Raw genomic sequence first — 25,081 nt, 5'->3', positions numbered from 1 at the left:
ACACTGGTATTTTTAGAGACTCCAGTACCATCTACATGCTGGGGAACCCCAGCATCTCTTCTTATATGCGCTTGTCATCAGCCAGATGATGATTTTTTGGATAAGCCCTATTAACATTCCCATTTTACAGATGAGGAGAGTGAGGCACAGACAGGAGAAGTAACCTGCTCAAGGTTACCTGAGACTTGGGCCAGGCTGGCCGAGAGAAGGGACTGTGGCTAAGGCATCTCCCCCTCTCTCTCCCCAGGGCGCGCTGCCCATGGCAGGCACACGATAAATACTGATGACAAAAATACGCAGACAGGAACGTAGGTGCAGATGTCAACATTTCTGTCCCCTTGGGAAGCCACGAATCAGAGCCGCATGGGGGTGGGAGGTGGCTGATGGGCTGAGCTGCTAGAAGGCCATCTGCTTTGCTCCCCCTCTCTGCAGGCACCCCAGGGTCTCCCTCCTGCAACCCCACCCCGTCCTCTCCTCCCCTTCCTGCTCTGGCTGAGCCCAGACAGACGAGGGAAGAGCCGTGCCGGGTTGCGGGTGACTTCAGGCTTAATATCTCTGTAACCACATTGGAAAAGGGCATGCCTAAGACGGCGCCTCATGCTTAATCTTTCTCTTTTATTGCTTTTTCTCTTGTATGATTTAACCTTGCACCAGGTATCAAGCTAGATAAATAAAAACTTTTACTTCAGATTAGCCCCGGCTGGGGGCTGCCTTAGAAACTGAGCCGTCATCTGGGGAGCCAGATGAAAAAGGCAGCTGGGAATCTGAGCTGCTCAGAGGGCTTGTCTCAGGTTCAAGGCCCCCACAGGCATCTGAGACCTTTCTGAGGCAGGAGGGACGCAATCTACCCCTGAGCCCGCGGCCTGGGGAGGCTAAGGCAGGCGGCTGACATCTCCCTAGACCAGCCTTCCCGACCCCCTTTCCCATCACCCCTCACCCCAGTTACCTTCTCCTCACCCTGCTATCTCCTCCTAATGCTTCACACACGCCAGAAACGCGACCTGTGCTGACTCATTTACTCTTTCTCTTTCCCACCAGAATGCGAACTCCGTGATGGCAATGACAGTGACATTGCCTTCACAGTTGGTGCCCAGGGTCTAGCATGGAGCCTGGCACCTAGTAGGCACTCAATTACTCTTCATTGGTTAAATGATGAATGAATGAGTGAATAAATGAATGAATCTTAGGATTCTAGCCTGGCACACACACGAGCAGGTTGACACGAATCACTCAGTTTCTCAGGCAGAATAGTAAGAAGGCAGCAAGAATGTGGGTTCTGGAAGCAGGAAGATCTGGATTTGAATCCTGGGCCCATTTTTACATGCCGTGTGACGCTAAGCCCAATTCATGAGCTCTGTGAGCTCAGCTTCCTTCTCTGTAAAATGGTTCCGGCCAGCCACAATCTGAGGTTATGATGACGGGGAGAAACGATATATGGAGCCCAAGGCGAACCCCCCATGTGTTCAGAGAGAGCCACGACATGTTCACGGCAGCACAGCTTATCATAGGAAAAATCAACCCATACACCCATCGACAGGCAAATGGATTACCTGTGGTATCTTCATATGAGGGAGTAACATACAGTAGAAGAATGGACAAATGATACGTACACCAAAAATACAAGGATGAATCTTGGACACAATGTCGAGTAGAAAACACAAGTCCCAGGAGACTATAATACAATATTTTTTAAATAAAGTTCAAAGACAACTAAATCCAAGCAATATGTGATCCACGTACATGTGACAAAATGTTTTTAAAGCAACGGAATGAAAAAAATGCCAGAGTGAAGGGTACGGCTCTGGGGGTGGGGAGGCAGGGGGTCGCTGGAGGAGGACACTGCAGACTGAGGGGTGGGAGACACCTCGCTCTTGGATTGGTCAGTGGGTTCACAGGTGTCCACTGGACTATCAGGAATTAACAAAGAAACTAAAGAGGGCCGTACATAGGTCAAGGTTGACTGTGAGCCGAGAATTATGTCTGAATTAATTCTGGGTGCCCGAATGGGCCAAGTAAAGAACGAGGACGCAAAATAAGTGGTGGCTAATTTCATAATCCTCCAAATATCTCAAAGCCCTTGGAAGTCCAACACACAGCAGACACCTTGGAGATGAGAAAAAAGTGGAAAAGTGCCACATTAAACAAAAAGACAAAGGCCTGTGGACATTGGGAAACTAGACTAGAACTTCTCCCCCGCAGGCAACCCTCAGCCATGAACTAGAATCACCCCGAACCCCCAAAGTAACCTCCAGCCGTGACGGGTCTGCCCCCAGCACCTGGGAGAGCAGCTGTTCCCTGAGCGGAGCAGCCCGGAGGTAGACTCAGGTGCAGCAGAAGGAGTTCTGGTGGGGCCTCGGGGGCACATCCTGGGGGCTCTCCCACAGGACACGGGCACCCAGGAGGCTATCGTGTCCCAAGCAAGGGACAGAGACTCCTGCCTGTGGAGAGGGTGAGGGAAAGAGGAGACCAGAAACGGAGGGTCTCAGGCCATTTGCCGGTGAAACCTCTCACATGTCCACTGACCAATGTGAGTCACGGGAAAGAAGCCACCGTGACCGACAAGGGCATGCAGGGCCTCGGTCCAGGAGGGAGGAAGGACAAAGCCTCTGGTTATCACAGAGGCGCGGCACAGCTGGGGAGAAGCAGATCCCTGAAGAGAGGAGGGAGAAAGGTCAAGGGGGAGAGCATCAGGAGGAGTGTAGTCCTGGTGGGACACACGGCGGCCGCTTTGGTATGGTGGTGGGAGGGCAGTGTAAATAATATGCCAGTGTGTTTGTGTAATTAAATAGAAAACCCTTCAGAGGCACTGTCCTTAGACATTTTTGAAAGAAGAGAGCATGGGATAAACCCTGGACAGCACATTCTTTCCAGCTCTGGAGAGAACGCCTGCCGACTGCTAGCGGCTGCTGGAGGGCTGGGTAGGAAAGGCTCGGAGGCCCATCCAGGCTCAGTCAGAAAGTGTGCTGGGATCAGTTAGTGATGTCTGTCTTGGTATGGGATTAGGAAGTTCTGACATGTGGTGCCATGGGTCTAGGGTGGCAGTCACAGGTGTAAACAGATCCGATTTCCTTATGAATATGCCCCTTTCTGCCTAGGACACTACAAAATCCCCAGAAACCTAGACTCAGGTTAGAAGCTTCTCTGCCTCCTTTTCCTGCACCATCTGCTTTCAGTACCTCACCAGACCCTGCTGGCTTTCCTCCTGTGCATCTCCACAGTGACTCCCTTTGTTCTCCCCTCGCTTGGAGCCACAGCCTGTTAGCAGATCACCCTTGTTCCAGGGCTTCCGGTTCCAATCACCCAGAAATCCCAGGAGATAAACCTTTTGATGACCTCATGTTCACCCTTCCACCCCAGCCATGCTCGAGAACCCACTTCTTCTGTCTTCTATGCCCTCCACCAACCGGCCCCACCACCTGTCTCTGATCTGACCTGATTCCTCCCTGGCCACCTCTTGGCTCCAGCTAGATGGGCCATTCCCCACTGTGCTCTGACGTTTCTGGGGCTTCCAGGCACCCACTGTGCACCCCAAGCCAGGGGCTGTGGCGTGCAGTTCAGATCTCCAAAGCAGGTCAGCTTTCCCTGAGCCTCCACTTCTCAGGGGGAGAAAAATGCCGAGCGGCTTAATCACGGGCTTTGATGTGTTTGAGACGATGGTGTCCTGTGATAGCAGCTCCCCACCGGCCATGGCCAGGGGCCCGATGCAGGTATTGGCATTTGTGGGGGGTGTGGGCTTGTGCGAGTCTGACTGTATCTGATTATTCTCTTTTCACACCTACACTCACACACACACGCATATGCACGCATACATACAGACTCACCTCAAAGCGTTCAATGCACTTTCAAGGAAATGCCTCAGTTGGTAGCATTAGAAGTAAAATCCAGAGAGTGGCAGTGAAGTTGTGCTTCACTCACATGCCTGGACAGGGCCCAGTGTGCCCAGAGGTGAGGTCACTGCCCTTTAGGCTGGGAGGGAGGGGTTTCGGCCCTGATCCTGCTCCTCTGTTCTGTACTCTAGGCCTGCGTCTCTCAACCTTTTTTTCATTATGGTCTTCCTCCCGCAGCCATTTTAGACATTTTTTCCTAACTGCTCCCCGCTCAAACATGAGATTTCAACACCACAGATACAACATATGTCTGTATGTATATCAGTGCTTTATTCATAAAAAGAGTAAGTTATTTTGTACCCCTCAAAACAAATGTTTGCCCCCTTGCGATTGATTTCACCCCTGTTGAGGACACATGTTCTTCCAGACCAGCGCTTCTCAAAGCGTGGTCCCCAGACCAGCAGTGGCAGCATCACCCGGACCCCACCCCCAGAGTTTCTGATTCAGCAGGTTTAAGGTAGGGTACAAAATGTTGCATTTCTAATCATTCTCAGGTGATGCTGATGCTGCTGGTCTGGGGACCGCACTTTGAGAACCACTGTTGTCAAGGAAACTGAGTATATTCTGGAACCCAGGAGACTTGGGTTCAAATCTCTGCTCTCTGGCTTAGTAGCTGTGACCCTTAGCCAATCTATGTAAACTCTTTGAGCCTTGCTTTCTAGTCCACGAAATGTAAAATGTCTCCCTCATACACTATTGTGAGGGATAAACACGTCCAGCCACTGCCTGGCACACGGCAGGCATCCAATAAATGGGTTCCCCTCCCCGCCCGGGGGATGTTGCATTGCTGCAGAAGGCCCAGGGAAGCAGGGCTCAGATGGGGAAAGTGATGTGGGCTGCCAGGCGTGATAAAGGCTCTTCAGCTGGAAAGAGGACAGTGGAGTGGGGTCTGGGCTGAGAGGGGGGCTGTGACACAGAACGTGGTAGAAAGTGCTAGTGTGGGCTTGTTCACCAAATCCTCACACCCCAGGGTGGCAAGGGTCCTTTGGCACAGGAAAGGAGCCTGCTTAGCATCAATTATAGGAAGGAGAGAATCAAATGACAGAACTCATCAGTCTGGTATTTGTGGAAAATGAAAATGCTTCCGGTGCAGGAAAAAGGATTCAGACAGTGTCAGAACCACCTAGAGGGCTTAAGACAGTTATCTGGGCCCCACCACCCTAGTGTCTGACTCAGTAGTTCTGGGGAGGCCTAACAGGTTCCCAGGTAACGCTGCTGCTGCGGGTCCGAGGCCCCCACTTTGAGAAGCACTGCTCCACAGCCTCCGTGGAAGGGCTCCCTGCGACAGGTGATGGAGAAAAGATGAAAAGTCTGGGTGCTTGCTGGAGAGGTGCAGGACTGAATCCTGGGCCTTGGTGCTCTTGGGGCTGACTGAGAGAAGCCTTCAGCCTGGGCTCCTGGCCACCTAGGTGAGCCTGGCTTGTCCACTGGAAGAGGGGCCACAGCTAGCAATATGGGCTTCTGACAGTGTGCATGTGCTTGTCTCTCCTGCATCCTGATGGGCAGTAGGCAGGAAGGAAAATGGCTGGCATCTGTTGAGGGCCCACCGTGCACTGACCAAATGCCACTCATTGTACGAATACTCTCATTATATTCTTTTATATATATTCTATACACTTTTATTTTCACAACTCTATGAGAAAGATACCATTGGCCACAGTTATAAGATGGGAAAACTGATGCTTTGAGAGTTTTAGTCATTCACTCAGGATCATTTAGCTGGGAAGAGAGGATGCCTCCCTGGAACAAATAGTAGTTGGAAGTTAAATTAAGCAACTTCCCTGCCCAAGGGGGCTTTAAAAGCATCTCGGGCCAAGGGCCGGTGCTGGGCCTCTCCTGCACCTACACCACCTGCCCACCAGTCACCTCCTGTCAACTCCGCCTCCTCGCCTCCTTTGGCTCTGTCTCTATTCCCCCATTGTGACGGCCAGCTGGGGGACACTTCGGCAGCCTCCTCTGCTTGGTCTTCTGGCTCCCGCGTGCCCTCGCCCAACCCTCTAGCTCCAGCCTGCCCACAGTGAACTTTGTACAAGTACCCCCGACCACAGCCCTCCCCTGCTGACCTGGCCCCCTGCTGCCTCAGGACCTGGCACTCTCCCAAGCAGGACATCCCACACCCTACAAGGCCGGCCCCTGCCTCTCACTGTGCCCTCCCTCCCCACAGCTTCCCCTGCGCTGTGCTTGGCCATGCTGAATGAGTGCGATGCTCTTTCCCACTCTCGGATCTCGGTGCATGTCGTTCCTTCTGCCTGCAAGAGACCCCCCCTCCACAGATCCTGCTCGTCAGTCAGTGCATAGCTTAGGCGATCTCTCCCCGGTGAGTGTCCCCACCCCAGTGACGGCTGGGGGAGGTGCTCCCCCCATGAATTCTTCCTCACTTCTGATTACAGATATTTTTGAACATACACAAAAGTAGAGAGAATAGTCTAACGGAGCCCCCAGGGAGCCATCACTCCACGTCAACAATGATCAACACAGCCTGGGCTTCTCTTCACAGTGTTCCACTGGGACAATCCGGTCTGCCTCCTGGACCACACCACAGGCTCCTGAGGCCACGACGGCGCCTCGGGCCCCACCAGCTCTCAGGACATCAGCACAGTTCTTAGCCCAGAGAAGACCCTTAATCCACTAGGGTGGATACCAAGAGTCCCCACTTGGTGAGCACTTACTCTAAATCCAGGCTCTCTTCTAAGTGCTTCCGTGTCTTAGTTCACTGAACCCTCACAGCATCCCTGTGAGGCACGGCCTACGACTACCTCCATTTTACAGATGGGAAACCGACGCTTCGAAGGTTACACAGTCAGTCAGTGTAGAAGGCAAACCAAGGCAGTCTAACTCTGGAACAGAGACACCCATAGAAAGAGAAGTGAGCCACATGTGTTATCTTAAATTCTCTAGGAGCCACCTTACAAGAAAAACTATATAGGTGAAATTAATGTTAATAATATGTTATATTTAACCCAGTATATCTACAATATCATTTCAACATGTCATTAATATGACATTATTAATGAGATACTTTATAATCTGTTTTGCATACTAAGTCTTCAAAATCTTGTGGGTTATATTTACAGCACATCTCAATTCAGTCTAGCCACATTTCAAGTGCTCAGTAGTCACACAGGAGACTGTATTGGACAGGACAGCCAGTGGTCACCAGCCTGGACAGAGGCCCTGGAGCCTGCATGCCCAACCACATTTCTACTTGAATGAAAGAGGAAATGGGTGAATAGGGGTCCCAAGGACCCCTGGTCCTGATCTTCCCTTGATAATTGATAATGCCTAATATTTTATGGCCCTTTAGAGTCCCTCTGGCACCACCTTATTTGCCATGGGATAATTAACCCCATTCCATGGATGAGAATTATGGGGTTAAGAGGGGTCAAATGCCTTGCTCAGACACACTGCTGCAGGCAGCAGAGCTGGGCCTCAAACACACAACTCTGGACTTGAAGTCCAGTGCTCTGTGGTGGAGTGGGGCACAGCTGCTCCTCGAAGCAGGATCTTCTCTGTCTGGTAGAGAAATCTGTCTGCTCAGACCGCAGGCTGGGCGGGCCACTGGGGACAGGAGCCCTTGAGCCCCGACTCGGTGGGGCCCTGGAGGAAGTGATGCCCTTGGTGAGTGGCAGGGCAGGCACAGGCTGAGAGAGCAGATGGGGCCCGTGCCAGATCCTCTATGGGAAAGATCCTTGTCATTCTTCAGTCTCAGTTTGGCTACGAGAGACTGAGAACAAATTGATGGCAATGGAGCCATAACTTACCGCTGAAGGCCTCTTTGTTCTTGGCAAAACAGAGGGGTCATTAGTAACGGGGAAAGCACTGGTGTGCAGACATAAATCCCCCAGCTGCAGGGCTGATGAACAGCCTGGAGGGGACAGGGCCTCAGGGAGCCGGTGGGTTAACTGTGTGCCATGGATCACTGGGGGCTCAGGCCTGTGTCCACCCACGGGCAGACAGACCCATCGCCTGCCCAGGCTCTGGAGGATCCTGGAGACTTGGTCACCCTCTGTGGCCCTCAAGACTCGCACTTGGCTCCCAGAGCCCCTGAGGACCTCAGTTCTTTCTTTCAAATGAAAATGGTTCCAGAGTGCCCAGGGCTGAAGCAGGCTCCCCAGGCACTCAGGGCAGCTTGGGGCAGTCAACGTGAAGGTGTCCTCACGGGGCGTCCCTTCTTCCTGCTTCAAGCCAAACGGGCACCAGCCAAGCCTCCCAGGAAAGGGCTGTGACTGAAGGTGGTGGGAGAAGCAGGCAAGTGGGCCAGACCCTTGGCAGAAAGTGTTCTTTGCAGCCCTGTCTACTGGTCGAGGGAAGTGGAGACGAGGCCAAATCCTAGCCTCCTGTCCATCTGCTCCCCGGGACTCAATCCTCCTGCCTGCCTTCCTGCTTGAGGCTCACTCTGAGGCGGGCTCGCAGGGACACCACGCCAGCCCAGGGCCAGGGGAGAGGGCAGGCGGGAATAGGTGGGTGGGCAGCAGTGAGCCAGGTTCTCAGGAAGGGGAGGGAAGAAAACAAGAAGGTCTGCCCTTTCCTCAAGCTGTCTGAAAGGGATTTGGGTGCGGTCAGGCGGTGACGAACACCCATGAGATAGTTAGAGGACCACTGAGGCCACCCTGCGAGCGTGGTCCAAGTGTTATCTTACCAAAAATGGCAAATAGCTGCTCCAGGTGCTGCCCTCTCCCTTCCCACACCCACAGCAGACTCCACCAGCTGAACGCCACACTGAGCCTGTTTGGTCTCATGGTCCTCTTCAGGCAACCACTACCAATCAATCAAAGTTGGCAGGTGAGAGGAAACCCATTTGTCATCCTTTCTAAAAGCCCTCAAGGCACATCTGTGCTGGCAGTGGGAATCCTATAAAGCTATGCTAAGTGCTCCAGGCCTTCCAGAAGTTTCTGCCTCCTGCCTCCACCTTTACATATATCCCCTACCTGTAGTTTCACATCCTGGGTCCCGTTTCACATCCTGTTGTTTGCACTTGGGAACCTGGCCTACGAGAGTCTGCCCTTGGAAATCTCTTCGGATGCTGCTATAGGCAATTGTCCACAGGCTGCAAGCTCCAAGTCCAGTCCAGACACCAGAGGCTCAGCAGCTCTGCCCTCCAGCTTCCAAGGGAAGTGGGTGAGGAGGTGGAGCTGGCTCAGGCCATCTATGAAGGCTGGAGGAGACCTGTGGGGCTGGGGCTGGTGGCCTGGCATCCAGCACAGAGCAATGCCCTGGAGGATGGCCTCCCAGCATCACTGCAGGAATTTCCTGTCTGGCCGTGACCTCAGGCCATGTCCTGGCTCCCTGTTCCTCATCTCCATCCAGGCTGGGTTATGTCTGGAACCAGTTCAGAGGCAACATTATGCGAAGACAATCCCCCATCCAGCCAGGTGTCCCCTTCACACTGCCTCTTATCCTGGCCCCCAACCCCACCACCCTTGGGGCTCGCAGTGCTCCCTCACATCTCTAACACGAGCCCTTGTCACTGGGAGGCACCTGCTTTTCTTCCCAACTTGAAAGGCTCAAGAAGGAGACCAGCACCATCGTGGGCTTCCCTCCTCCTCTGCCCGCCAGGAGCAGGCCCCCTAATTCCCAGGGGCACTCTGCCTTCCTGGAAAATGGCTTCCTTCCTAGGACCGGCTTTCCGACATCCTGGCATAAAGATCACCTGCACCTGAGCTGGGGCGCTGCAGGAAACGACCATTTCTGGGCCTCTCCCCGTCCTACAGAATGAGAATCTCCACGGGTGCCAAGGACTCTGCATTTTTGGTAGAAGCCCCTGGTGATTCTTGGGCATAATGGAGTTTGAAAACTCACTACCCTAGAATGAGTCATTCATTCATTCATTTGATAAGTGCATGTGGGGCTTTACTCTGTGCTGCGTCCTGTGCAGGGCACCAGAATGGGGAGAAAATGGGGTGACGGGAGCAGAAGCCCAAACCCACACTGCTGCTCACCACACGGGCTGGCCTGGCATTTGCTCTGGGTCCTGGGGCACAGTAATAGTCATGGCAGCAGCTGTAGGTCACAGGGAGCCCATAATACCCTGATTTTCCGCATTCCCAAGGATGTGAGGGGTCTCCCGCCCCACCAGCTAACCCCCAGCTTCCCAGGGTATTATTAGCTGCTGGCAGTAATAATAATAATAAAGCTAACACAAAGCACTTTGCAAACATTAATTAAGCTCTTTACATATATTAAGTCTTCTGATCTTTGAACCACCCTAGGTAGGTACTCTTATTGCTCCCATTTTATGTATGAGAAACTGAGGTACAGAGACCCACTCAGGGCAATGTACTTAAGAGACTCCATCCTCTATGTTCTTGATCATTACAACTTGCTGTCCTTTGAGTTGAAAGGAGAAAATGCCCCAACAATGCCACTCCCTGTTCTGGGCGGTATGTTGGGGGTGGGGGCGATGGGGTGGACACTGGCCTGGTGGCCTCCTGTCCTTCTGGTCATCAGTCTGGCCTGCTGAGATGCACCAGGCTAACCCCTCACTGACTAGTGGGCTAAGCAGGGAGGCCACGGTGGGTGGGGGTGGGAGGACAGGACAGAGCCAGAGTGTGTGGGGTGCACAGCTCCTGGTGGACCTCTCACCAGCTCCTTTGCTCCAAAACCACCAGCCCCTGGATAGCCAAATGGAGCTGCTACCTCGTCAGTCTTTGGGTGGGGAGGTGGGGTCAGGGACCCATCACCCAGAACCCTCTCTGCAGTCAACCACCTTTCTGCCCAGAAGAGGGGTCCGGGTTGGGGAGGAGGGCTTGTGTGCCTCCCCCACAATATTCCAGATGAGGCATTAATTTCTAATGGTCAGAAATGTGAAACGAGCATGCAAGCAGCTGGAGATGCAGCTCTGTTAATTCTAAATGATGTAAAAACTGCCACCTTTTCATCAAGTAAGAAAAGAAAAACAAAGAAAACCCTAGAGCATTGAAGGAGGTTAGGTGGGAGTCACCAGCGCCCCAGGCTCAGAGCCCTGAAGTGCCCAGAGGCCTCAGCCCTTGGACAGCAGTGCACGCCCCTGCCCCCACACTACCCCCCGCCCCAGCCCTCTCAGCCTCTGTCCCAGGCTCCTCTCCTCCCTCCTTCACCCAGTTGGTCCCTCTCCTGGGGCCTTTGGCCAGGGTTGTCCCTGGGGGCAGGTCCCCTTGTACCACTGCCCCACACGGCCACAGACCTCTCAGAGCAGCAGAGCCTGATACTCTTATAGCGCCTCTTCTTGGGTGGGGACAGGGAGGGCGAGGGGCAGCCTTGGCCTTACCTGAGACGATGGTGTAGCCAATCCCCCGGGGACGTCCTTTATCCTGGTCAATGGCGGTAATGATGCGCACTGTCGTGCCCTGTGGGGAGGGAGGAGAGGCTTGAGTCCGGCTGCCGGGCCCCAGGCTGCTGTCTTTCTTTGCAGCTGTCCTGGCACTCATGGTTTTCCTCCCCAGGTGGACTCCTGGCTGCAAGGCCAGCCTAGGTGCTGAGTGCTCAGCCCTCAGCTGCCCCGTTGTCCCTGGGACATACACTGAGGCCCCCAGGCAAACACCTCAATGTCCTTTGGAGAGTCCCCATCTTGCCGATGTTCTCACTCCCCCGTATCCTCCCCATCTCCCCTCATGCGGATGAACCACCCAAGAAAGAAGGAGGAACGTGGTAGAGAAGCCTGTCAACCTTTGCCCTCCAGGCTTTCTGACCTGAAGACAGACTCATCTTGTAACACGGCCAATAGCCCCAGACCCAGGTGGCCCTGGGAGGTCAGAGGGAAGCACTGCATTAGCTGTGACGGGTCTACACTAGCTGCTCACCCCCAACGTCACCCCACAGGGAGCTCTTTTTTTGGGGGGGGGGTCTGCCCTTCCTGGGGTCACTCTTCACATAGGAGAGACCTGGGTTTGTCCCCAAGGGGAGGTCCCCAGGGTACAGGACTCTGGCCTGAGGCTCCAGCTGCCAGGACAGGCTTTCTGAACATGGGGACGACTCCCTCTTTTACAGCCCCATCCGGCTTGGGTTCTACGTGTTCCCCAGCATGAGGGTCCCTGGGCAGCCTCTGGTCTACTGAGGGCAGGAACTAGCTTGCCAGGTTAACCGGGCCCAGTGCCTACCAGAGCACCAATCCAGAAAGTTGCTGAACAATACACCTGCAGGGGCAGCTGCACGCCCCAGGCATACAACCCGGGAGTGGCTGGGCTGGGCTGGGCCTCCGACAGCCAGCCTCAGGAGCACTGGGGGGGCCGGTGCTGGCCTGTGCAGAGGGGACCTGGTGGCCCGAGAGCCCTCAGTCCTCAGAACCCTGTGAGCATCGCCCGCAGGCACTCCTGCCCTGGGCTGCCTGAGTCTCCCACCAGGTGGGCAGGGCCCAGAGGGGTCAGCAGGCCATCCAGGCCCAGCGACAAGAGGCTGGCTCTCCCCAGGAGGAGCCACATGTGAGCGTCCTTGAAGTGAGCTCTGACAGGCTCTGACAAAGTTTGGGGTTTCATCTCTTTTTGGGTAAATAAATCCATTTTTAATAAAATCCTGAGCTTTTAATACAAGTGCAGCCAAAAAGACTGGAAATGTTATGAGAAGGAATTAACCAAGAGGCCTAGGGGCTCCTGGGAACCCACGGCTCTTGTTTCAAAGTCTCAGTGATTATATTTTCAATATACTGAAACTTATTCCAAAGACAAGGGTGGAGAAGCGCAGCCCTGTCCCACCCGGAGCGGCCCTCGCAGGGCGCTGCGCCTGCTGGCTCTCCAGAGAGGGCCCTGGCTGGGGCCCACAGGGCACGGCGGGGGGAGCGGGCGAGCGGGCACAGGAGAGCGAGAGACGGGGCCCACCCTGCCACAGGCCTCTTCCCTTCCCAGGAACCACGTGCGTGAGGAGGAGGAGGCCTCCTGGGAAATGCGGCCGCCCCGCACGTGACGGTCCAAACAGCTTCACAAACCCAGACTCCTCTGCACCAGATTAATGATCCCCACCTGGAGGGAAGGGTTCCCTGGGGGTTACGGAGAACAGTTAACATTCCCCGGGGAGAGCCAGCACGCACTGAGTGCCTACTGTGTGCTGAGCGCTGTGCTGGGTGCCAGTCTCCCACTTCTTCCTCACACCACCCAACGGCGGGCACATACGAGAGGAGATCGCAGTTCAGGGGTTGGCTTGAAGTCACAGTGTGGTGGGGGCTGGGCTGAGGGTGTCTGGGGGATGAGGGGCTGTGTTGGGGGACGCTGGGTGGCAGAGGTGAGAGGACTGGGACTCTGTGCCCAGCAGATGAGCCAAAGTGAGGGGCAGGTGAAGCGCCCAAGGCAGCCCAGCCTATGAGGCTTAGGTACCCACGGGGAAGTCAGGCAAAGTCAAGAGGAGCTGGGACGTCTCTAGAAGGAATCCGTGTCTCCCGCTCTGTGCCTGCCACCGGCCAGGGAAGCCGGCCAGGAGAGCCACTGACGCTGGAGCCCAACAGGGCTCCACCTGGCCTCGAGGGTCCCCGTGCACCTCCCTCCCCGCCGGCTCAGTGGGAACCCCTACCCCACGGCATTTCCATGACAGGATTAAGGACTTGAAAGGGGGACGTGCAGTTTGCTTCAGGAGTGGGAGGCGCCTTTGGGGGAGGAGGCCTGTGGGGGCTGGAGGGGACTTCCGACAAGAGCTGCCACAGCAGATTCTGAGGCAGAAAATCCTATTTCTCAGTCCTTAATTCCAGTCAATTCCAGTCAAAGGGCTGATAGGCATCGGCCGGCAGTAATTTGTGCAGTTTATCCGCTCTTTTCACCTTCTATCGGTCCTTCAGTGACGGGCAGGCCGACATGCTGCTGCTCGAGTGAGGAAATTAAAATTTGATGCAATAATCCCAAATAAGAAGGATTTTATTAGGTAATATATACACTTTAGATGAGGCATGCCGGCCTGATACACTGATAGAGAGAGGCATACGCGCTGGGAGCCGCAGATAAAGAGGAGGGGCGAGGGGAGCCGGCGGGGTCCCAGTGGCGGCCCCGGGCCCGCAGAAAGGCCGGGAAGGGGGGGCTGCCTGGGTCCTGGGGCGGGGGGAGGCTGGCAGCCCTGGCCTGCCTGGGAAGTACCATGTTAGTCAGGGTTCCACGCTGTAAAGGGACATGGAGGGCTGGGATCCAGGCATGGAAACCGATTAGAAGCCTGGAAAAGTCAGGCTTGGAGTGTAGGGGACCGGCCTGCAGGAGAAGAGTGTGCAGGAGACACAGAAACTGGAGAGCTCCTTTCGAGCATGGAGAAGACTGAGGAGGGCAGAGGGGTGCGGACGCGGAGGCGATTCTGCGGGCGTCGGGGACAGTCCAAAACCCCCAACTTACTCCCTTGTCTGGCAGAGTTGTGTTGGGTCATGATCAGACCTGCTCCTGGGGGCTCCCCAGGCACTGGCTTTGGTGGCCTCGAGGGGCCAAAGGGACGACAACTCATAACCACGGTGACTAAATGTCTGCTATTCCCTGCAAGTGCTGGGTGCTGTACAGAGCGGAGCGTGCTAGCTCCAAAAATGGCAAAAAACCCACAAATAAAAACAACCCCCTTTGTACCACCATGGGCATTATTAGCCCCAGTTTCCCAATGAGGAAGTGGTCCTGAGGTTGTGAGATGTGGCCAAGGCGAGTGCATGGCCGTGCAGGGGTCTGCTCTGAGCTGCTCTGGCTGCCTGGCCACCGTCACACCCTCACTTCAATCAACAAGGTGGCTCTGAGCACCTTCTCTGCACTCAGCCCTGGGCCCGATGCCCTGGGACACCCACCAGAAGCCTGAGACCAGGCCCCAGAGACCCAGGGCTCCAAAGTAACCCACTTACGCACTGGGGAGCATTGCAGGGGCAGCAGTAATTCAGTGGTAAATTATGCAACACAGGGAGAGTCAATTCTACCAGCGTTGAGGGGAGAGGAATGGCTACGTTTGTGGGCCAGTGAGCATGAAGCCAGGAAAAAACTCTAAGAGAGGCGGTCAGTGAGCTGGGAACCAGGAGACGGGGGGACTTCAGATGGGTGACGGGAGCAGGCACAAGGGGTGATGAGGACGGCAGGACTGCGAGAGCGCTGGTCTGACCAGGGCATTTGTTCCCTCATTCGCTCATTCCGTAAACACATCCTGGGCGCCCATGATGGGCTGTGCCCACAGCAGACCCCATGCCTGCTGAACGACACTTTCAGTCCAGCAGGAAGCAGAGGCTGAGCAAGCTGTCTAAGAGCACTGAGTGCTATGAAGGGGACCTCCAGGAGCTGGGGGCAGACGGAAGGGCCCGCCTGGTCTGAAAGGTCAGGGAAGGCCTCCCTGGGCTGAGAAGATGTGGGCTCAGCAAAGAGATCTTGGAGGGAGACAGCTTCAGTCTCAAATGCCAGAGCGCCTGCTGTCCACTGACCAACAAGAAGGGAAAGCTAGGGTGGGGGCACTGAGATATCCCCCTCTAACCTCGCAGCAGCTTCAGACACCTGCTATAGGAGGCCAAACAGCATCTTGCTTGTCAGATCCTCCTGTCCATACCTGACCCCAGGAACGAAGAGGCTGCCCCACACACCTGGAGGCTGAGCCCAGAGCTTCGAGAATGCCAGTGGTCAGGGCGGAGCCCAGTCTCTGAACTGGAGGTGAGGCTTCCCTGGCCTGTGGTGGTCTGGGGGCTTGGTCTGCACCTGGTCAAGGGAAGCCTGCCTCTCACTTATGTCCAGTTTTGGGAGCCTGTGCAGATGACAGGCAGAGCCCTGAACATCCACGCGTTCAGAAGGGGGCCCCCACTTTGCTCTGAAAGCTGAGCACACTGAGTTCTCTCAACAGGAAGGGCCCATTTTTCTTTCAACAAGAGCTGTTCCCCGAACTGCACGTCCAGGGGTTGCATCTGCTAAGAGGAGCTGCCTTATTCTAATTTATCAGCCCAGAGTGACTGGGGTCTTTTTGTTTTTTGAGGTTTTTTTGGTGAGGAAGATTGGCCCTGAGCTCACATCTGTGCCAATCTTTCCTCTATTTTGTATATGGAATGTCACCACAGCGTGGCTTGACGAGTGATGCAGGTCTGCATCCAGGATCCGAACACACGACCCTGGGCCATCAAAGCACAGCGTGTGAGCTTAACCACTACATCACTGGACCAGCCCCCAGAGTGAGTGTTTTATTCTAGTTTGCACAAAAGCACGGATGGCAACCAGGCAAGGGAGGCCTGACATTGCCTGCTTGGCCCCCAGCTGAGCAAAGCTGCCAACCTCTAGCCTTGCCTTGTTCTCTAAGACCCCCAGCCAGAGCTGATTGGACCAGGGTGGACACATGGCCAAGGGCCGCCAACCCAGAGGCTGGCTGGGGATCTATGACCTGGTGACATGGCACAAAATCTTGAGCACGGCCAATCAGGTGCCTCTCTTGAAAACCTGGACTTGGGAAACTCAAAACCGAGCAGTTCAGAGGGGCAGCCAGAGCCGTAAGCACTCAAAGAAGAACCCAGGCGGAGAGGGCCTGCAGAGCAGAGAGCGAGCTGCTGCCATCCGGGCAGCACCGGCGACTAAGAGGCAGACTGACCGACTGACCCCGGGGGACACGGCTGAGCCACATGGATGTGTTGGGAGCCCGACTGAGTCTGAATCTGCTCTCCATCCCAGGGTGGATTTTCCACGGGCATGCCCGTACCCCACACAAATCCTTCTGACCTGCTCCCCTGCACTCACACCAGCAAGTGTGTTCTTCGCCGCTCAGAGCCCCCTGGGGATGGAGTGAGAAGGCGAGGAGATGGCGTGTGGTGTGAGGAGGGGCTGGATTTTCACTGTGCTGGGGCACCCACCCCTGCCATGCAGAGGGGTTCGGGGAGTAGGAAACGCCATGGAGGAGCCTGTCCCACCAGACAGGGCCCCCCCGCCAGCGGCTCGGAGGGAAGTCCCACAGGGCCCTGGGGCCTACCGGAGGAGAGTGCTCATAGATATTGGTGCTGTAAGGCAGGTTGATGAAGATGGGGTCCATGTCCTGGATGTCTGTGATGATGATGGCCAAGTTGGCCAAGGTGGACAGAGGCCTGGTCTTGTCTTGATCCTTAGAGGACAAAGAATAGAGTCTCAGGGTTAAGCGATACTGTGGACATGCACACACATGACACCCATGTGCACAAACGTGTGCACACGTACATTTGTGCTACGCACTCCTGCAAGGAAAGGCGTTAGTGCGCTCACCCACTCTAAGAACCCACAGTGACTTCTGACCTGTGCAGGGAAACACAAACAGGGCCCCCAAGGCCCAGCAGAAGGTGGTTTATCCAATGTCACAAAGCAGGGCTGCGGTAGAGCTGGACGTCCAGCCCCCAGCCCGGCCGAGGCTGACCGCCAGGGACCGCCCTGGTGGGTGGGAGGGCAGGCTTGGGGTAGAGGGATGGAGCCGTCCTTCGCAACGTCTCTGGACTCAGCCAGGGGCCACCTCCCCTCTCCACGCCCGCCTCCAGCCCCTTCTCAGCCCGGGGCAGCAAGGGCATGCCTAGGATGGGAGTTCCTCAGAAGAAAGGCCCCTCTGGGACTGGCATCCCTGCTCGCACGCTGGGTCTACTGGTCCAGAGAACCAGCAGGGGGCGCTCCAGGGCCTGTGACATTTGGGGGACTCCAGGAAGGAATCCTGAGAGGTCATGCGGGCCACCCCGCTGTGGCCAGGCAGGCAACGTTTAAACCCTCCCAGTTAGCTGAAAATTTAGTCCAAGGAAAGCTCACCCAGAAAGGAACCGAAGCCCATCTCCTGTTACCCTAGAATACACAGCCCACTGTGATAAACCGTTTGAGTAGCCATGCTATTGAATGACAACAGCCAACAAGAATAGAAACTACATGCTGTGTGCCGATTATATCCCAGGCACGTGCCAGACCCTCCATTTGCTCTTGTAGGTGTGTGTGCCCAGTATTCAGATGAGTTAACAGAGACTCAGAGAGGTTAAGTAACTTGCCCAGAGGCACATAGCTGGTAAGCATGTAGTCAGGACTCAAACTCAGATCCTTTTGACATAAAAACCTGCCCTAACTGTGTTGATTTGGGGCCCTGACATCAGCTCAGTCTTGACTTGCTGGGTCATTTCAAATAACTTCTCTTCCCTCTTGGAGTCTCAATTTCCTTCTCTGTGAGACGAAGGGGCTCAATGTAATGACCTCTACGGACCCTGCGGCTTATAAATCCTCTGGTCTGGCATTTGAGCCGCGACTGTCCTCAGGTTAGACCTCCCTCAGTGTGTCTGGGGTCGCCCGAATGAGGCAAGGCTGTCCCCATGTTACAAGCCTAGTGCTTGCTCCTGCCCTCCAGTCAGAGAACCGCAGAGCCTTCAAGGAGAAGGAAGGGCTGGCTGTCCTGAGTCCTCAGGGGCAGCCAACGAGAGGGCGAGGGCCTTCTGGGATGGGGCGTGGGTGCAGCAAGGGAGTGAGGAGTCTGGAGGCAGGAGGAGCTGGGCAGAGGGACCAGAGGGGAGGCAGCCTCCCAGGCTCCACGACCAGGGGGTCCACAGCCCAGGTGTGGGGACCGCCCACTGTGAGAGCTCTCAGCCCGGAGCCTGAACGAGCGCCTGGCAGACAGGGCCGGAGTGGGAGGCCTGACAGGAAGTCCCCAAGCCTCTTGGGCAGAGGATGCCAGCGGTCCTCATTGCCATTACCAGGCTTTTGTGGGCAGCAGGCTTTCTTCAGCCTGGCACTGCCCTCCCCACCACACACCTATGGCTGCAGTCCTGCTCCTGCTGCAGGTGCCCCCTCCAGCCCACTCCACACTCCATGGCCGGGGAGGGGGATGGCAGTGGCCACATCTGGCAGGGCAGGCACCTTGCCAGGCCTCCAGCTGTCACCCTGGGGCCTCAGCTCTCAGTAGCTTGTTCCCAGGGGAGTCCTCACATTACCCCCCACCCCGGTCTCCACCCAGTGGTGGGTAGGACCCCACTCTGCTCCCTGAAGTGCCACACAGGACAATCTCCTTGGGGAAATGCCCAGCAGCTAAGGGCACAGGGCCAGTCCTGAGAGGGACTTGTGCGTCAGGTAGGGGAGCCATCAGTACAGGAGGGTACTCTCGGCCCCTCCTGTTCCACTGCTTCGGCCTGATCGCTGGAAGATTAACAGCAATTTAACTGTACTCACCACCCCAGCTTGAGCCCAGGCCTGTTAACAGGTCTGGCCACCCAGATTCCTGCCCATGCCCAGCTCTGCGCTCTTCCCTACCTGCCCAAAGCCATTTTTATGGTAGATGGAAATAACCCACAGGGACAGGTTCATAGCAAGAAAGAGAGCAAGAACCTGTGCATTGTGGGCCCAGTGTGTGCAGATGGAGAGTGGTGGGAATGCACCACCCTGGGTGCCAATGCAAGGCCCTTCGTCCCAGAAGACAGATTTACAAATAGCAGCACACATATCCTTCCAGGCAACTAGCATTTAGCCAGGGGAGAAGGAAAGAATGTGGATGTCGTCTGCATTGGCCTCCCCAGGGGCTACTGGACCAGTACAAAGAAAAGGTTTGCATTTCCTGGTTTTGGGGTCTCTCTACAATTTGCCTAAGCCTGGGGGAGCCGCATCTTTCAAACCAGATCCTTGACCCAGCCCCAGTCTTTCCCTGGGATCTGGGATCTGGGCTCTGTGACCTGCCAGGTGGAGCCCCCAGTGCTACTGGCAGCCCCTGCTGCAGTGACATGGGACCAGGGATGCTGTGGATGCTGTGTGTCAGGCAAATGGGTCCTGGAGGGTCAAGAGAGGCCCCTGTAATTTGTTTTGCTCTTAGCATGAGCTTTGTAAACAGAAATCTAAGGGACAACAGGCCAGCTCTCACCCTGCTGCAAGCTGGACGCTCCAGCTGTGCCAGGAGGCAGTGGCCAGAAGCAGGGAAGAGGGGAGTACAGGGGCAGGACCCTACTTAGGGTGTGGTCTGCCTGTTCCCCAGGCCCCACAAACAGCTGGCGACAAAGGCCAAGCAGTTATGACATCCTGGACACTCAGAGACTCCTCGCCTTGGGGGTCTGGATGGGGTGTCAGGCAACCCGGGTTTGGGTTCCTTCTCCCCACTACTGACTGGCCTGTGAGTCTCAACAGTGTCAGCCACAAAATGGGATAATTATTCCTCTCCCGCCTCCATCTCCTAGCTATCTCATCCTGGAATTCCCAGGGCCCAGCACGGTGCCTGGCACAGATGGGTGCTCCCTCATCTAGCATCCTCATCTAGAGCAGTGGCCAGGATGCCGGACACTCTGGCCTCTGCACATTGGGTGGTGTCAAGGACACAGCTGGTTCTCCCACACTGTGAACATCCTGTTGGGGCTGCCAGTGCAGGCGCTGGAGTCCAGCTGCTGCGTGACCGTTAGCAAGTCACTAAACTGCTGCTTCAGTTTCCTTATCCGTCAAATGGGTATCTTAATAATCCTATGACAAAGGACTCATGACAATCCATTCAAGTGCTCAGCACAGTGCCAGGGACACAGCAGGAACCCTCAGTAACATCAGCTGTCATTATTATTATTCCTATTGCCAGCATCACTATGATAGCGCCTGAGTGGAAGGGAACCGGGTTGAGGTCCGCTGCTCTCTTCGAGGGTGGGAGGAGGCAGACACGCGGTTGCCTGGGGCCCCCGGGCGGCGACTCACCGTGGCGTTGACGGTGAGCTGGTAGGCCTGCGTGGTCTCGTAGTCCAGCTCGCGGATCACCGTGACAATGCCGCGGGCACTGTCGATGGCAAAGAACAGGGAGGGGGGCTGGAAGGAGTAGAGGACGCTGCCGCCCGCGCCCAGGTCGGGGTCCGTGGCGTTCACGATGAAGATGGGCGTCCCCACCGGGGTGTTCTAGGGTGAAGCGAAGCAAATAAAAGGGTGAGTGGAGCTCGGAGCAGCTGCCTCCACCAGTGACTATTCCCCCAAAGCCCATTAACTATGTCCCTCCAGCCAACCAGACCCGCGGCTCCGTCATTTTTATTCTAAGAGGGTTCACAGGAATTTGAAATGCAGCATCTATTTTTTCTTCTTTTTTTGATGGCCTCCTGGTGGCCATAACAGCACCAGTTCCAAAGATGATCTGCTCATCCTGGAGTTCTGGATGAGGGCCTTTCGGTCCTCAAACCCCTGTTTCTTGGCGGTTTTGCTTTCTCTGTCGAGAGCCCCTGGGCTGCCCAAGCCCCAGGCCCAGGCTGCTCTGGCGCGCACCCAGGAGTCTGTGTATGGGAGGTTTCAAGGGCAAGGGTCTGGGAGGCGTGTGCTCCAGGAATGTGGTGGGGGACCTTTGCCTGGCACCACAGAGGTCACCTGGTTTGCCCTGGGGTGGGGCATTCACATGCCGTCCCTGGGCCCTTGCAACCTGCCACCAGAGGGGCCCTCAAGGCCTGCTCAAATGTCGCTGCCTCCTGGGAGCCTTCCCTGATTCCCGCCGCTGTACAATGTGTATAGATCCTTGCCCTTTTCTGACTTAAGGTCTCGTGGAAGCCTTCCAGACCCCTAAGACAGGTCAGCCCCCACCCTCCCCCCCGCCCCCCGCCACTGTTAATATTCAGGGTCCCACAGCATCCTGGGATTCTTCATCATCCACATTTCTTCTACAATTCCGTGGTCAGCACCTATCTTCTCTCACAGCATACGTGCTCCACGGAAGCCACGGGGCTCTATCTGCCACCTTGCTCAGCACGGTGCCTGGCACACGGCTGGTGTTCAGTAAACATCCTTGATGAAGACATGAGCGAACCTCTGGGACAGCACTCAGCACATCACCTTCTCAGGGTCTGCATCCTCTGCCCACCTGCCAGCTCTCTTCACTGCAGCACCTACCACAATGCCTGGCAGGCAAGCCACGCCCGCTTAATGTTGGTTGAGTGAATTATTCATAATTTAGAGAGTTCTGGACACACCTGAGGACAGGCAACCTAATGAGGCTCTTCACAGAGACAGAAAGGTAAAAACAACCCCTGCTCTCACTGACGGACCAACTGCTGTGCCAGCTCCTGTGCTACGGGCTTCATCTGCCAGCTCGGCAGGTAACAAGTAGCTTTCTGGGTGGGAGCTATAATCCTATTTTCGAAAAGGAAGCTGAGGCTCAGAGAGGTTAAGTAACTTGCCCAAAGTCATACAGCTAGCTAGTGGTAGAACAAGGCCTTGAACTCAGGTCTAGCTAATTCTAAGCCCATGATCTTAAGCCCTATACTAAACACTGATGGCAGTTCTTTCCCTAACTCTTCGGTACGATGCCGAGGTCAGCTGCCACCACGGGTGGTAGCTCCTAGCTATGAGTGTGGGACTGGCCTGTAAGCTCCCTGAAAGCAGAGACAATATTCCTGGTCCTCTGTGTTCTCTTTACATTGGGACAATGACTGGGTCCCTTCTGACACCTGCGGGGTTCCTTTCAAGGTGGGCATCCACATAACTGCCCCCTCTGTGCCACTGGCCATGACCTAGGCCCTGCGTCACTGCCTTCAGCAGATTCTTCCTTTGGGGACTAGCCCTGAGTATGCTGGCAGCCCCTCCCTGGGACTATCTGCCTGAGGCAAGGGTGTTCTTTCTGAGGCCCTAGTGAGGCTGGAAAGAGCCTCCAGAGAACACCACCACGGGGTCGCCTTTGTTTCTGAGCGTGCTGATTCTCCCGCATCACCAGGCAAGTGTCAGGCGGAACGGACAGGCTCATCAGCTGTCCTTCTCCAAGCAGCACTAAAGACAGGAAGCAGACGGGGGACGACCCTCTCCTCCACACCATCCATGACTCCCCAGTGCCCCTGAGCAGAGAACGCAAGCCCTCAGGGTCTGGCCCTGCCACCTCCTTCACATTTACGTCCTGGCAGGTGTCACTTCTTGGTCTTTTGGCGAAGCTCAGGGGTAGTATCTGTTCTTATCAGTTTAATATTTCCTGGCAGGTAGACCTATTTGGCACCCAGCAGACTCCCTCACACCTCTGGACTTCTGAACCTGCTTTTCCTTTGCAAGGTCTGCTCTACCCAGCTTGGTGGCTTGGAAAACAGATGCACTCTTTCCCTCCAAAAGAGAATCAAGTGTGCAAAGAGGGCTAAGTGGACAAGTGCCAGGATTTTAGGGATGGACAGACCTCTGTTGGAACCCCAGGCTCCCTGTGTGCCTTTGGGCTAGTTACTTAACCTCTCTGATCTTTAATCCCCCCTCTGTAAACTGAAGTTAATAATATATCATAGGCTTAGTGTGACGAGGACATGAGCTCATGAGTGTAAACTTCCTAATGAGTGCCTAGAAGATGGCAGTTATGATTTTATTGTCTGAATGCCTTCTAGAGAAGTGCAGACAAGAACACCTTCAAGGGTAGGGAGGGAGGTGTCAAGAAGCACTATGAATGTTAATGATACTGTGTTGGGCGTGCCCTGTCTGCACCTCCCAGATCCACTGAGTACCCTGCTCTGTCTCGACCTTCTCAGCTCCACCTCCTTGCCCCAGGGTGACCTCAGAAGGAGGAAGAATTTCGGGTATTGTTTCCCTACACCTTCCAGCTCCAGCCCACCAGCCCTTCCTCCTTTGCCCCAGCTTTCAGTGGGCTCCCGTAGCACTGTCCCCTCCCCTTCTCCCTTCCCCTAGGGGCAGTAAGAGCTTCCCACTGCGGCTGGTCTCTGGTGCCTAGCACCCCTTAACGCCCCTCAGCTCAGTCCACCCTCCGTAAGTTGTCTATTCTCTTAAATGCTTTTTCACTGAAAGAAGTACTTGAGATGATACTCGAGATGGTCTGTTTCCTGGGGGACCCTGATGGATACAGGCACTCTGCAAATCCACAGCCCGAGCCACCACGTGCAAAGCCATGGAGACTGAACTCCCAGTGCCAACACGTCACCATGGGGCATTGGTCTTGAGATCTTATGAGGCTCTCGGCTAGCCTCCAGTTCTCTCTTTTGCCCCTTCTCTCTCTAGATCCAACACACACATCACATATTTGTGCCAGTCAGACCCGTGCTTCAGAACAAACACTGCATCGGGGCCTGTGGGTCCCGCCACGAGAAGCGGTGGACATGTTTCGATTTCAGAGCAGCCAGCGTGCCGTGAGGCAGCGAGACAGCCCTTCAGAGCACCTGGCTAGCCAGCTCAACACACCCCCATGAAGCCAGTGCCCGGAGCAGAGGGACAGCTCCCACGAGAATGTCAGCTCTCCAGCCGCCTGCCTCAGGGAGGAGAGGACATTTCACCCACCCACACCGTGGCGTCCGGAGCCGAGGCTCTCTGGGCCTCTGATTAGAGGATTTAAGGGCATTATCCAGGAAGACAGCGGAAAAGGGGAAAGAAGGCATGGTCTTGTGTCTGACCTTCTTGGATTACTTTTCATGCCCTGCAGTGAAAACCTATTTAATATCTGCATAACTTACAAAAGGTTTTAAATGGGCCTGGCAAAGAGCCATTCATGTACTTAGGAGGAACAAGCCAGTGGAGAGAAAAGAATGCTGACTTCCTGCATGTCAGGCCCTGGGGGACACGCTCTCGCAGGGGAACGGGACGGTCAGCTTCCGCGGCACGGAGACGCACGGAGGTGGCCCAGGTCTGCGCCCTCAGCCACGCAGCGCTCCTCTCTGGCACAGGCGCATCTGAGTTTCCAAGTACACTGCAGGCAGGGAAACCTGGTGGCTCAGAGTGTGGACTCCAAGTCAGAACCCTGAAGTTCGAGTCCTGGCCCTTCCACGCACAGCGGGAGACCTCAGAGGTATGCTGTTAAACTTACTCTTTTGGGCTCACTTTCCTCATGTAAAGGAAAATGTAAAAATGGAGCTGTTAGCAGTACCTACCTCCTAAGGTTGTGAGAAAGAATTACAGAGATGAGTGTGAAAAAAATAAAAAGCTTCTGGCTGAGCCAGCACACGGCAATATTGAGCAATACTCAACAAACGGTCACTGCAATGATTATTACGGTAAGAAGCTACCATCACAGGCCAGGGTGAGATGAGCCCTATCTAAACGGGGGTATTAGAAAGAGTGTAAACAGCCAATTAATCTCTTCATCACGAACTTAGACAAATGGAGACTTTAAAGTTCAGAAAGAGAACATCTCAGTTGATTGGTTCGTGGCTGCTGCACATGGGCTGGGGGGACAACCTCTGGAGACCCTCCAAAGTGGGTTAGGGAAGCTGTGAGAGGAGGGGTGGGGTCTGAGGTACCTGGAGGCCAAGGAAGCTCCTGAACATGGAGGCCAGCCTGACCAAGCACCACTGGGGATGGCTTGAGTGTAGACAGGGGTTATCCAGTCCGGCCTCCCCATTTTACAGACGGGAAAAGCGAGGGATGTACCTCGCTCTAGGTCTCACAACTGGTTAACGGCAGAGCTGTGACTGGAAATCAGGTGCTTGA

General features: G+C 55.2%; 1 protein-coding gene across 1 annotated transcript in view; it reads right to left on the bottom strand.

Moving 5' to 3' along the window:
* The window catches only part of LOC139074484 (cadherin-23-like), a 316,069-nt gene that overhangs the window by 136,633 nt on the left and 154,355 nt on the right, over positions 1 to 25,081 (bottom strand). The window contains exons 7-9 of the mRNA XM_070565310.1: positions 20,405 to 20,599; positions 16,728 to 16,856; positions 11,134 to 11,212 (exon numbers count right to left, since the gene is read on the bottom strand). Of these exons, the coding sequence (XP_070421411.1) occupies positions 11,134 to 11,212; positions 16,728 to 16,856; positions 20,405 to 20,599 (403 nt within the window). The remainder of the gene's footprint in view (positions 1 to 11,133; positions 11,213 to 16,727; positions 16,857 to 20,404; positions 20,600 to 25,081) is intronic.

This window comes from Equus przewalskii, chromosome 1, assembly GCF_037783145.1.
Source record: "Equus przewalskii isolate Varuska chromosome 1, EquPr2, whole genome shotgun sequence".
In the NCBI taxonomy this organism is placed as follows: domain Eukaryota; kingdom Metazoa; phylum Chordata; class Mammalia; order Perissodactyla; family Equidae; genus Equus; species Equus przewalskii.
The sequence above is the reverse complement of the archived record's forward strand: the minus strand, read 5'-3'. Positions and strand labels throughout refer to the sequence as shown.